The 14722-nt window shown below is 39.8% G+C and overlaps 1 protein-coding gene across 1 annotated transcript in view; it reads left to right on the plus strand.

Moving 5' to 3' along the window:
• The first annotated feature begins 1121 nt into the window (after positions 1-1121).
• The window catches only part of gfra4b (GDNF family receptor alpha 4b), a 63131-nt gene continuing 49530 nt past the window's right edge, over positions 1122-14722 (plus strand). Inside the window, exon 1 of the mRNA XM_080502336.1 lies at positions 1122-1240. Within this exon, the coding sequence (XP_080358462.1) occupies positions 1198-1240 (43 nt within the window). The 5' untranslated portion in view covers positions 1122-1197. The remainder of the gene's footprint in view (positions 1241-14722) is intronic.

Consider the following 14722-nt stretch of genomic DNA (forward strand, 5'->3'; position numbering starts at 1 on the left):
ACCTTCAAACAGCACGTCCAGGGGATTTTTGCAAACATCCTTTTTCTCTCATCACATTCAAAAAAAAAAAAAAAAACAACATAATGCCAGTCTTATGATTTTATAGCAGCTCAGAGTAAATGTGAGCAGTGAAGATGGCTCATGACCCAAAGCCATCTGAACCCATACAGGAGTCCACCAGAAGGGCTTTCCTGTCTGTTTGTGTTTTATTGTAGAACCAATTAGAGGTGTGCTGTCAACATGGGTTTGGACTTTGAACACTCAAACTCTGTGTACAAAAACTGAAATGAAAAAGATTTGTGGTTGAGGATGTCTCAAATCTCCCTCTGGAGAGAATTCTGTTTCATCTTCAATTGTTTTTTTTTCTCTACTCTCTTTAAATTTGACAGAAGTCAAAGTAAAGACCAAAGTTAGAACAAAGTCATGCATTGAAAGACACACAGGTGCTGTACATGTGACTCAAAATATAAAGATATACTCCACAATAATTTTGAACCGTAAATGCCACTTTTCTTGTTAACTGTTGGACTATGAAGATATACAAATGGCAGATCATATGAAAAACTCTACATAGTGTGATTTGTTTTAAAAATTCATAGGAAAGAACAACAAATTGTGCGCATGCTTTAGAATCACCACTTGTAACTTCCAGATTATCATGTACAAGGTCACTGGTGGAGCCGCAACTTGTTTCAGAATTAAAATGAACCGATCGTCCATCTTTTATACCGCTTTATCCTGATCATGGTAGTCCATGTCCGTCTCTCTCTCTCTCTCTCTCTCTCTCTCTCTCTCTCTCTCTCTCTCTCTCTCTCCAGCATCCTTTCAGCCCCGGACCTCAACGCGCATTTGGCCACAGAATCCTCTCCTCTCTCTCCTCTCTCTCCTCTCTCTCTCTCCTCTCCGGACCGCACAGCGCGCACCGCACAACTTTCCGTCGCGGCATTACGCATGGCTCTGCTTCCACTCACCAGCGCGGCGGTACCTGACGTCTTCGAGGAAACCGCTGGGATTTTAGGATAGAAAAAAGACAAGCAGAAAACTAGGTGAAAGACGCTTTTAAGGACTTTATAAAGACAATTGCCTTCATCAGACGACGGTCTCCCAATGCGCGACAGGATATCCCGCTGTCGCCGTGTGAACATCCCGCTGTAGGCGAAGCCCCGACGCATAAAGCTGACATTGTGACTGAGAGGGATGGATCTGTGGGGAGTTTACCTGTTTCATCTGGTGACTTTGGGTAAGTCACGTCGTGTCTTTTTCATCGATTAATTTCGGGAGTTATTTGCCTTCAGAGGGAGACATAAAAACGAACACAACCTGCTGCGTTCCGGGTGAAAATAATAATAATAATAAAAAAAATCTAATAAAAATGTTATAAAAGTCAATTGCAGTAGTTTACTACTTGCGACTGTATGTGGACAATCTGCAAACATGAACGAAAAGGAAAATGCGGTAATGGTTAAAACATTAGTTGAGAGGAGAATCTCTGTGCGCGCACGTGTTTCAGCGTCCGAATGCTCGTGTGCGCGCGAGCGTCTCAGTACCAGTGCATGCGTGCATTTTTGTGTGTTTGTTTTCAGTTGCATGAATATACTGTGCCGTTTTCGGATTTCTAGAGTGGCATTTCACCAACTACACTACACAACCAATTTAAACTATTACAGACCGCAGGCGTCCCTTTTCTACTTTTATATTTCTATTGTTATATTGAAATAAATGTTAAGTTTTGCAGCAGAATTACATCACATTTTACTGTTGGTGAATCCCACTAAAGTCATCGGCTGCAACAGTACATCAGTCATTGCTGAGAGTGTCACTGAGGTACCTGCTCTCTATGTAATTGAATGGAGCTGGAATATTGATTTTTGTGACAACAATCCACAGTCTTGAGAGGAGAGAGGCTGCTGTGTCTCTGGCTCTCAGCGTCTCTTTGTCACCATACACAAATGTGTCAATCTCAATTCTACTTGCCACATTGCTAACGAATATGATTGTACCCACTGATGGCACCAGAGAGAACCATTCGCTTTTTAATTGGCACCAGCTTGCCTGCTTAACAAAGACAGGAAAATGCATTATAGCTCACCTCTTTATCCATTATTAATGTCGCCTTTGGAGGTCTTCATTAAAGAAATGAAAGGAGATGCCAGTAAGAAATGCCAAATACAAATCAATACAGTTTTCTTTGTGAACCAGCTTCTTTTTTTTTTTTTTTTGGTATGGTGACCTTTGATGAAAGCGTTTACACTTTTTGCATGATTTGGTTTGTGATAGATGATTGCATATGTCCTCCAGCCTTGTGCCTCAAAATAACTCTTGTTTTGATAGGTCTTTAAACGAACATGCCAATTGAAGTTCACATTTCGTTTTGGAATCATTTGAAACAAACTACTGCAGACAAATGACTTCTTTATTGCAGTTTAATGAAATTGCTCATTTTAATTGCAGTGATTTTCTGTTCAAATAACACAATGGAGGCCAAACTGTGACGGGTCAAAAATACAGCCTGTTCAGATGGTCTCACCTCATGGAAAATTGTGGACAGTTTTTGTGAAGTCTCGGTTCTAAATGGACACAGGAAAAAAAAAAATGCTGTATTATCCAGCTTGTATAACTGCACCAGATAACCTGCAAGCCAACACAGAGAGATCTGGAAATGACCACGATTTTCCAAAAAGAGCTCTTAAACCAAACATCAGGAGCCATATTCCCCAGCTGGCAATAGTGGTCATTAGAGGTGAACATTGTTGGATTACTTCTTGTCATTTTGTGTCTGCCTTTCCTTGTTGGGTGAAATCAGGTTACAAAAGTGAGAGATGTTTGTGTGCCTATTTGTGCTCACAGATACAGTAAGTACCCAGGACTACAGACCGACCCAGACCATTTTCAGTTTCCACCAAAAGAACAGTTCCATTTTTTTTAATTGGAAGTCTCAGTGAAACATTTTAAGGGCATCTTGCATTGTCTACTTTGCCATTTCTCAATTCTAAGTGTCTATTTATGAGATAAAATTATGAATCCTTTAAGGCTAAAATGAAAAGCGACTTATTTATTTGGCTGACTTATCAAATAGCAGCTTGATTGTCACAGTATCGACATTTGCTGCTTCATTTGGTTTAAAGAATGGATCAGACTAAAGTAGGTTCCCTCTTATACATGAAAACGTTAACTTGGTCTGTGTGATGAGCATTTTTGAGTATCCTTTTGATCATTTACTGATCATTTTTATGTTCATAATCCTTTGATAGGAAAATACTCTTCGTGTTCTGTTTAATTGATTAATTATTTAGCTGTAGCATACAAATGAATAATGTTTGAATACAAATATACTGTTGAATTTATCTACAAGTCACAGAGAATTGTATCCATGAGGGTCAGGCCAGTTTATACTGATCAGTGATAACATGATAATAGGCGAAGTCAATAACACTGGGTATTACTTTACTATGACACCTTCAGTTATAGTTAGTTACAGATATAGCCTACCAACCACCGTCAGTTGGTTGGTAGGCTATATCCTGCAGGAAGTGACCGTTTTGTCTTGTGTTCATAGTCACGCATTAGGATTTTGGTGAGTTCGATAAGGTTTCAATTGTATCAGCCTGATGACATTCCAAAACTGGAGCTCTGTGACCAAGACTCAGATGCACTTGGTTTCATGGAGGCGCCGCCTTGGACCTCCGAGGACATTTATGGCTGAATCTGGCTCTTTGCCATATCTGAGAGGAACAGACGTTGGCCAAAGTGATGGACAAGACCACGAGATAACACATATGAAACACTCTAGAAGCATGGTTGAGGATGAAAAGGAAAAATGTGCCATTAAATCAATTAGTCTTGGTTTGTGGAAACGTCTTCATGCGTCAGGTTCTGGCTCGAGCTGATTGGTCGGTCCGAGCTGAGATGTGACCCTCGAGTTGGTGTGAGCCTGCAGTTCTGCAGGAAGACATTCATCTCGCAGTGGGTCCGTTTATCCATTTGGAGGAGTTGTAGAGTTCAAACTGAACCGCTGTTGCCTCAACTGTTTATGGAGAATTAAAAAAATATATATCTATATATTCGAGGCAAGTCGTTGACTGATGTTATCTGAATGATAAATGTGCTCTGGGGCTCACTTTGACAGGTCCACACTGACGCTCAAAATTATATAGAATTAGGCACAATTGTGCAGCGTAAGGCTTTTATGTAAGATTAGATAAGCATGTCCATGACTTTAAATGGTAAAAGGGACATCGTCACAGACACTGCACAACCGTTTCATACGAATGTGCTCCATCCCAACTGTTGGACAAAGTGGTAGCGTCTGATACTCCCAGGTCCAACTGTAATGAAGTAATTTATGCTGACACTCATTTGGTGTGGAAACATGTGTGAAGTGATCATTACCAGTAGAAAAATGTGTTCATGTTGTAGTTTTTCTGATTCATTATTGAAAAGAATAATTCATGTTTTTACCCAAAGCTGTGTTTTAAGTGCCACAGCAGCCAGCTTCACTGCACCATCACGCTGTATTCTTTGGTTTAATGGTTTTGACATTGCAGGATATGACCTGTGTCTTTAATGGAGACAGATAAGTACTGCCAAGCATGCTATTACCTGGCATATTGGCTGGCCTCTTGTAGGGGAGATTTGTCATGAATCTCATTTGAAGCTGGCGGTACCCATGGCGAAGAGACGACCCATCACATGCTCATGCTTCCTTCATGTTGGATAGATAGGTCAGGCTTTTAATCCCAGTAAAATGGTGAGAGGAGGCAGTATTGTGCCGGTTATTGTAGTTTCACAGAGGCATTAGGACAATTTCACACAGACTCTCTGTGCATGACACAAGATGCATTTGACCCTGCATTTCTGGTTGGGATTGAATTCCTGCTCTAACTGTAATCTCACCATTGTTAGAGAACTCAGTGAGAACATGTAAGTTGCCATAGTGATCCAACATATTGTCAACAAAATATTAAGGCAATTTGTTTTTTTCCATTTTGGTCCCAGAAGTTGACTCCCTGCAGGCATTTTCAGGTGGATGAAAGCAACAGAGGTTTAAAAATCATACAATGGCATTTTTGTCATATTGACCACTTTGTGTCTTAATCATTTCCAAAAGTGGTTTTCAAAACTTCATTTATTTTGTGGAACGGTTACAGAGTGTTTCTTCAGCTGAGTAATTTGATGCTGATTGCAGGAAACATGTATCCTTGAGCCATGACTGCCGCCCACATCTTATAAAGAAAAGCAAGCAAAATGTAAATGTTTAGAAAAAATAACTTACTCCATCGGTATATTCAATTGTAAGAGTTGCTTCATTCTAATGGTTACATCAGTGATTGTAAATCCACACGTTGGATGAATAAACTGTCTTTTTAACATTTTTCCTGAGCCAGGTTTGTCAATGAAAACAAATTAATTAGTCCAACAACGTCACAAACTCCATCTTCCCAGTGAGAAAAGCAATGAAAAAAAATCTGGAAAACGTAAAATAGTAGACTTTAAACTGCACGTATTAGTCAGGAGCACTTAACTCAGTCCGGCTCAGGGGTAAATGGTCTTCACTTCTACAGCACATTTTCACTGCTTCAGCAGTCTCTAAGTGATTTGCGCCTCTTAGTCACGTTCATTCATTCATTCATGTATTCACACACCGCGAGCTGCAACGCAGGGAGCGGCGCCTGGCTTCTACTTGGATCATACCGGGTCTTATGCCTCGTCCTCCATTGTGACTGGGCAAAATGGGAAAACAGACCATCAACATGGTGATAGGAAGAGGACACACTCCATCAACTGAGCCACAGCTGCCCCAAGCGCCTCACTAAGTATCTCTTGGCTGCTCCAAAACATGTTTGATACGGTGATAAAATATTTGATACCTTTTTAAATAAATGAATACTATGGTATGTTTGACAACATAGATGGTCTGTCTGATTTCTTCCTCTGTGGTTGACAAGGCCTGCAGACCGTTGTGTCCGTCGTTGAAGTTATTTCAAAGATTCATATTTGCAAAGATTTACAGAAAAACTTTCAAATTGAACATATTTTATTGACACGACTGCTGCGCATTAACATGGTTTATGAATGTCCTGAATTTCGTTTTTTCAGGATAACATGCCTATGATTTCATGATGTCACATTTCTGCATTTGCAGGCATTGATTTATGTAAAAGTTCTTGGTCCAGTGTCGTGTTTCTTGTACTATATTTTGTCTGTTCTCCCAGGCATCAATCCTGACCATCAGCCTTATTCTTTGCACCACGTTTGCACCAAATGTGTCCAGAAAAGCAACGTCACATGATGAGAATGTACTTGAAATTAAAGCAATTTCAAATCTCGGTTGAGTTTTATTGTTTCTGAAATGTAGCATAGTCTTCCTATCAGATATGGTAACGTGTGGCTGTCTGTCCTCACCTGTCTGACAGACTGTGTCTCTCTAAAACCTTCTTTTTACACCCAATCGGAGTGCTAACTTGTTGTCAATTGCACTCAATAATTGCAAATTTAGTACAAGAAACATTTTCTCTTTTTTTTATTTTTTATTGTTGTGTTATTGCAATCATATTGAAAATAAATGAATGCCTCTCATGAAACAGTGGGATATCTTACTTTGAAGACATGAACTGTGGCTCGCCTATTGTACAGTGAATAAAATACGGCTTTCCCCAGTTTTAGTTTAATTTGTGGCTGAACTTGTATCAGAGCAGATGTCAAGTACACGTGTTCTCAGCGCTCAATAAATAAACCTAGCCAAAGTTTTATTGGTTAATAAATACTTGTCAGTGGTCACCGGTGGCCTAATGAGCAGCGATTCTCTAATAATAGGCTTTATCATTGAGGTCCACACTGCAGGGTGCTCTTTTATGTGAGCCAGTAAAGAAGGTGCGACAATAGATGCTGATTAATTAATCAGATGATAATTACTTTCTTAACTTAATGCGTCTGTCCTAAAGTCACCTTTGCTGAACTTTAAAGTCAACCTATTATTAGATCCGAGGAGGCAGGGCTGTATCTCCTCAAGCCTTCGGCCTACAGAATATAGAATGAAGGATATGGGTTTTCCATCTAAACCCTATCAATAGAGTACATTTGAGTTGCAGTCACTCGTTGGCAGAGCTGTGGGTTAAAAGCTTTAGAGACGGAAAGGCTGTTACACTTCTCCTGTGGCCTGCCTCGGTTCCCCGGCCATTCTCAGAGCCCTTAAAATGCCTTTGTATTTAATTATTGAGGTTTTGAAATTTGCTTTTGTGCTGGCGCATTTCCATTCATCCGATGTCAGTCAGTCTGATGGCTCTGACCTTTAATGGTGACATTATTCAATTTCCAACAAAATCACCTGCCTGTAATACGAAACCATCACAACTTTAAACAGTACGCAAAGTTTTGGGAGGGAAAGAGCTGCTCGCAGTAGAAATGTCTGAAAGTGTGTGACGCTGTCAGCTTGCTGGGGGAGGGCTAAAGCCGAAGACACAAGCATTGATTAGGAGTGACGTATGCGGGTGGAAAATAAATGAGATTTGTGTTTAAAGCCTTAATCCATTATTGTAGGAAGCGCCTGCAGTGATATCACAGTTAACTCATTACTGGATGTGTTTACATTTTGAGATGAATGTTAACAGAGAGTTTTCTATAAAACAAAAATGACCATTATATGACCTAAGTTCCTCATCAACGGTTTAATGCATCTCGGCTCATAAAATTGCTTATTAGTATGTGAAATATTTTGCTTATGTGAACACACTGGAAGCTGCAATTTCTCTCACATATCTGAGGAATTTTACTGCTTCTTGGCTCATTTTTTTGTTTTTGGACTTCAACCTAACAACTCGAAGAGCCAGGTAATTCCCTCAGGGGTTAGTCGAGACTGAAATAGAGATAAAAATGAGGGAATGCTACAATTAAATTGAGCCATTGAAAAGTGATAACGTTTAGAAGAAGGAAAAAACTTTCATTCTTGAAGATAACAAATTTGTTTTCTGTTTTTTAGCTTCCAGACTAAAAACAACAACAATGTATATGCAATATTTATGATGCTACATGTTTCTCTTTTCTGACTTCTGAGTAGTAAATCTTAGATTTTTCTGTTATTTACTGTGAGAAGCTGGCAACAATGGCCTCATCCATGCCATTGGAGAGATTGGAATGGACAACAGAGTCAACACATTTTCATTTACCGATTGAGTTTTGTGCTTTACAGATGTTCATTTTTGTCAAAATATGACTTTTAAATTGCATCACCACCTATATTTGTTAGTATGTCAGTATTTTTTTTTAATGTATGCTAGATGGTATTTTACAGCTGCTGCAAGTATATTAAACACAAATGTCTCTGGAGGTTTCTGATTCGTATTGTTACTTTTCTGTTTAGCACCAGATTTGTTCCAATGATGATGAATCGATGCATGTACATATTCAGGAGTATAGGTGGTGCATTGTCGTATGAAACAGTCCCTAAGGTGAAGATATTGCATCTTAATGTTATATAAAGGTCAAACTATTAGATTGTGAATGGTGCTTATGTCTCCCACATGGCATGTGCACTCTTCTTTTTACAAATAATGATGAAAAGTAGTCAGTTTAATATAAAGCTTTTACAATAATGGGATTCTGGTGAAATATACGTAGATCTTTCTCCGATGAGTTTATTTCTAGTTAACCTCAAGACAAAGCTATAATTGATGAAGAGAATATGTTTTAAAGAATGAATCTCATGCCACCCGGGCTAGACATGCCCCAAATGCACTAAAGCAAATTAAAATTTTGCTTCAAATGCAACATCCACTGTTGTCTGCTGTGACTCATTTCTACCTGGATTATCTTCACTTTTAAATTTGTATTCATCATCTCCATTCAATCTCTCATGGCTCTTCATGGAACACACACACACACACACACACACACACACACACACACACACACACACACACACACACACACACACACACACACACACTACGTAGTACTGCACCTGATTTGTAAGCCCACTTCAGCATGTAAAATAATAATTGCAATCACCAGCAGCAGTTACTAACACAGCACCCAAGCTAATAATGGGTGTATAATGATTGTGTAAACCACTGAAGACATATTAAATGCCATATAGAGGTTTGGAGACTGCTGCATACAACAAACAAAACAAAACCTGTGTTATTAAAGTACAAATATTATGTACAAAAACACCCGACTGTTCCAGAATAACAGCTTCATTTTCTTTGGTTTTGTTTCCCCTATATAGAAGTTGAAAGCTGAACACCGAAGAAAGTCTTTACTTGAATGAATCAGTGCAGGGTTCCTGCAACTGCTGACAAAGGTTTTTGGCAAGTTGGAGGAACAATCAAACTTATGGTTATAGAGTTGGTTTCTAAAGGAGAAACCTTAAGCTTGATAAATTTCAAAAGTTTGGTTGCTCCATTTATTCCTGAACAGGCTGTTTCCCTTTGTCTACTAGTTTTGCTGGACTAACAGTATGTTTGGAGGAATAAACCTGTGAAAATTCCCTCAAAATGAAACATTCAGGATTAACATGCAAGTCCCACTCTGGCTGTTATAATTCATCAGCAGCTTTTGTGTTGGTGACAAAGATTTTTCTGGTGTAAATGTAAAAAGATGCTCTATGTTATATTAATTTCGTCTCCGAATGGGAGATCTGAAAGTCCTACAAAGAAACTGTCCCCCGGATGAAAGAAAACCATCTGCGGTCATTTTTAAACATGAATGACAGTGAAAGACACACAAAAATGGGTTTCATTCACGCTGCCTAAAAGATTAAACGAAAACTGCTGATGACTGCAAAGTTTAGAGATACAGAGTGAAAATGATACAGTGGTAGTTAAATAGAGCTGGTTGGGCTGAAGGCTGCGTCTTCTTCCACTGCAACTGCTGACAAAGGTTTTGGCAAGAAACCTCAGTGTGGTTAAAGTTGGAGAAATAATGGAGTTTATTCCAGGGTCTGTTTGTGGTGGCTGTCATCACAACCACTCATTTTGGTTGTATTAAGTGTTTTATATTTAATGCTGAGACATCAGTTTTTCTTTGTGTTGCTGGAGGAGAAGTTGCCTTGTAGAAATAAACCACATACTGTTATAAACGCTGATGCTGATTGCCTCAATTAAACATTCGGAATGTGCACACATGTCTCTGAATATTCTCACTGAAATGCAAAGAGGAACATGGGATTTTGTGTCACGGCACAATTTATGTGACTAAATGTAAGAGAAGCCACCCTTTATGCTCATCATTTGTGCTCTAATGTGAGACGTAAAGGTATGAAAAAGAAAGAAATGTCACCAAAGTAAAAGGGAACTTGAGTGGCAGTGAGAGACAGAATAGTTCTCATTCATTCAGCAGGAAGGATAAATTGCAGAGTTTATAGAGTGAAGGTGATACAGTAGTGGCTAAATAGAAGTGATCAAACTAAACGCTGTGTCTTCGTCCCCATTAGATCTGTTGGAGAATTCACAACGTGGCTGTGAGGTCATGGACATACAGTGGCCTCTAAGGGCCAAACAGAGGCTCATTAACTCAGACTCTGTCAGCGGTTATCCAGAGAGAAAGACCGTTCCAGACAAGTAGGCACTGTCCAATTGTGACACAATTTCAGGGCTTAAGCTCCACTTCCTGGCTTCTTTCTGTATTTCTGGGACACTGCTAAATCTATTTGGGTGAGTGAAATTTCATGAAGATAGATGGGACTGGATCATGGAAGAAAAGAAGAGACAATTGTCCAAGGACATTCTTATCTGGCCTCCTGTTCGTCGCATGTTATTTCACTCAGATTAGCTTCTTTTCTGTGTGTAAGAACGGCTTAAATGCCAGTGTGTCATCACAAATAAGTTCTGACGAGAATCACAGAGATGTGATCCTCTTAAAAGAAAAAAAGATAAGATGAGCAGATATGGACTTATTAATAATGTCCCCCGCTTGTATTTTGATGTAACAACCTTGAGTCAATTTTGAACTTCTTTTTTGATTAATAATGAGCGTTTCCTGTCTGACTTGCTGACATTAATAACCAGAGAAAGTGCAGGCAGACGAGTGACTTCTTGATGAACGTTGCTCTGCCGGGTCTCCCCCCGGATGGAAATGACAGCTGCTGATATTTATTCCCTGCATAGTAAAAGGCCACTGTATCGTTCAGTGGGCAGTCCTGTATCCTACTAATAAGTGCTTGAATTAAAGTCCTATTGAGCTTGGTCTTCCCCTTTACGCTTCAACTTAAATAACTATTTCTGTGCCAAAAAAGTAACAAAGCAATAGAAAATAAGAGTAAAAATTATTAACCAACTTCTGAGCGAGTTTGGGCAACACTGCATGTGCATGATGGATGCAGCTGCCGAGTATCATTGTGGTCCCAGAACGGTTTTTATGACGGGCAGGATGAACGAGTTCCCTAACTGAACTATTTGATATCTGTAGCCCTGCGTGTGTGTGTTTCTATATATATATATAGTTGTATACCATAGGTTATATGACTGCTATTATTCAATTAAAAAAAGTCTCAGACTTTATAGTATTTAATTACTGTTTCATTGTTTGTTTACATGCCCAGGCAACTGAATTACACCGCACTTCACCCAGCAAATGGAATAGTTTCTTATCTGCGTTCCCAGACTCGACCGTATACCAGCTGAGCTATGGCACCAAACTGTTTTCCACTGAAATTAATTCTGCATCTTTTATGCCTTGGAGCATCTCTCCAGTTAATCAAATCAGTGAAATCAGTTTGTGGCTTATTGTGGCCACAATAAAAAGGAATGACTGGAAATGCCTGTTTGCACAATGTAAATTGAGTTATTGTCTAGACTGTGAAATATGAAATACTGGAAATAGCAAAATAACAGCAAGAATGCTGCCAAGCTGAAATGTATCTTAAGTTTTCTCCAACCATATCTGAACCATGCCATTCAATCTTATTATTCAGCAGAAGAGACATTTGATCCAGTCTGAGGGGGAATCCTGCTGATAAACCTATATCTGTATATAAATGTCAATTGTAAACAGGTCCAGATTAGCTTCATGGGAAAAAAAAAGCTTCTGTAAATATGAAACATCGCAGAGGCTAAAAAATATGTTCACATAAACGATGGAAGAAAAAAAAAATCCAGTGATGTAAATTGTGTATTTGTGTCTGAGCTGTGTAGACTGGATCTCATTTTACTCTCACAATGCACCAAGTGGTAAAACATTGCTTTTGGGAAATGGTTCCCAAGGTGAAACCTTTTTTTTTTTAATTTTGACTTTTCAAATGTAAGTTTTAATATAAGAATGCATGTTATCAAATCCATCCATCCAGAGAAGGCAGGGACAAGTTGCCGGTCCATCGCAGGAGAGTAACAGAGAAAATAGGATTTCTTTGATTAACCATCCATGCACTGTATACATATGACAGCCATAAAAAGACAAATAACCATCAGGACATCGCTGGCAGAGAGAGCATGAAACGTAGACATGACTACGCTATTGAAAGCGATGCGTGAGACAGGCTGAATTAGTGGCCACATGGCTGAACGTGAACCAGAGACCACTGACGACAGAGCCGGTTCAGACCGGGAGGACTCCCCACCTCAAGCCTTATAGAAGACAAATGCTTCAAGTTGTCAGCTGGAAGAGCAGAAACAGATGTGAACAAAGGAAACACCCTTCAGAAGGTTACTTATTTTTTTCCCATGGGTGTGTGTGTGTGAACAATCATCGACAAATATATACACAATCATTGAATTTGAACAATCACCTATGCTTGTGAGTGAAATGACTCAGGGATCAGTGTTATTATGACTGATCGGTCTTTCCTGGTGCTTTATCAACCCAGTTAGCAGCTGCTAACATCATAAGCACATGTATTATTCTCTGATTCACTAATATGAGGTACAATGATTGATTCACCGTCAATACCAGTAAGACACCGAGAGGTTTGCATGTTCTCACTCTATTGTTTTCTTCCACAACCCCAAACACACAGGACAAGTGAACTGGAAACTAAATTTCCCTCGAGCATGAATGCAAATATGTTCGCACCGCTACACCATGAGTAAGTGAGATGGATGATATGCAATGGAAGGATATCATCCATCCGTATAGCATCCCAGTCCCATTGTGGAGGCCGCATATGAAGGTGTAAATATAGATTGACACACAAACACCAACAACGACGCGCTCCAATTCCTCAGATGTCGTGGAAGTTTTCAGCTGTCGTACGCAAACAAACTTCATGAAGCTCTTTGACTTTTGATAGGCTTGAGTGTTTTAACATGTCTATCCAAGTTGAAGCCGTGGAGCAGTAAACATCCGCTCAACGTCTCTCTGGATCGACTGAATGGAGTTTTACTGGAAGCAGCTCATTTATCTGATCAGTGACAGAAATTCCACGAGGAATCTGCACCGCGCTTCGGTCTGAATATCCTCTCTGTGTTCTAGATATTATATTCCACCGAGCACGCTCCTCAGGTGGTTAGTCATAATATATCTTTCTGCACAGCCTTGCAACGTGGAGATGATTGAGGTTGGACTGAGAATTGCTCCATTCGTCCAGTGTTGGAGGGAAGGAGAGGTGCCATTACCAAAGCAGCAGACAGGAACCGGCTAGAGGGCACCTGTCAGTGTGAGCCGCAGTGCCGTTACAACATCTGCTGCTTGCAGGAGTGGAGGCCACGCAACTCGCTAAATTATTATTTCAGACACTGAAAATGATTTCATTTAATAATAGTAATTTGAGGTCATTATAAAAGCCATTTAGGATCATTTTAAAACAAAACTTAGTTGAGCTATGAGAATAGTTTGTGGAACCTTTGTCGGTGAGCGAGCATGTTCTACATCTACGGCTTCCTTTGACGCAGCAGGACGTCTCGTCTCATAAATGTCCAGCTTGTGAGGAGACGTTGGCCTCATTTGCGGAGGCCTTTGACTCTGTCGCCACCGCGTAGAGCCAAATCCCTTTTCTCTCCGTGCCTTGTTAGGCTCTAATTAATTGGATCAAGAGTACGCTGCTAAGGGTCTGACAGCACTCTGAGTGATAACTGTGAAACCGGAGCCACGTTCCCATGTACATGCCTCTGGAGGAGAATCACTCCGTATCAGGTCCATTGACTCTCTGCCACACACTTCCCGGGGGATTCAACCATGCTGCTGGGAGAAGAGGCAGGGAGGCCACGCTTTGAAAGCTCCAGCTGGGTTTTGAAGTTATTTTCCGCGGTGCTGTGTCCTGACAAAAATATCTGTATAATACTTTGCAGATCCGTTTATGAACACGTGCGGCAAATATTAAAAAAAAAAAAAAGACACAACATAATTAGCATTTAACGGAGGGTATTTATTCCCGCAGATCTTTTCATTTGATCTTTAAATGTAAAACATTGTTCAATATTATTAATGTGATCAGGCTTTTGACATTTAAAAGGCATAATTATGATATCTTTATGGTCATGTTTCACAGGTACAGTAATTGAATTAGGGATAGAGACCAATAAACCCACAGCTGTCTGTGGAGAGCAAAACCAGCTGTTCTGCTGCGTGCAGAGAACCTCGCAGAGGCAACACAATCAATCATCTCTCTTCTTTGTTGTTCTAGCCATTGACACATTTAATCTGTGGCGCAGTGGGTTTTACTATTGTCATGCAAAAAACACACTTTACCGGCGTCTCTTTGTGCATTGAAGGCCAACTGTGCAAATGAAAGCGGGGCTTTGCATGTTCCACACAGCAAAACTGAGAGTAAGTGCATCTTTATGATATGAAAATA

Source organism: Blennius ocellaris, assembly GCF_963422515.1.
Source record: "Blennius ocellaris genome assembly, chromosome: 9".
Taxonomy (NCBI): Eukaryota; Metazoa; Chordata; class Actinopteri; order Blenniiformes; family Blenniidae; genus Blennius; species Blennius ocellaris.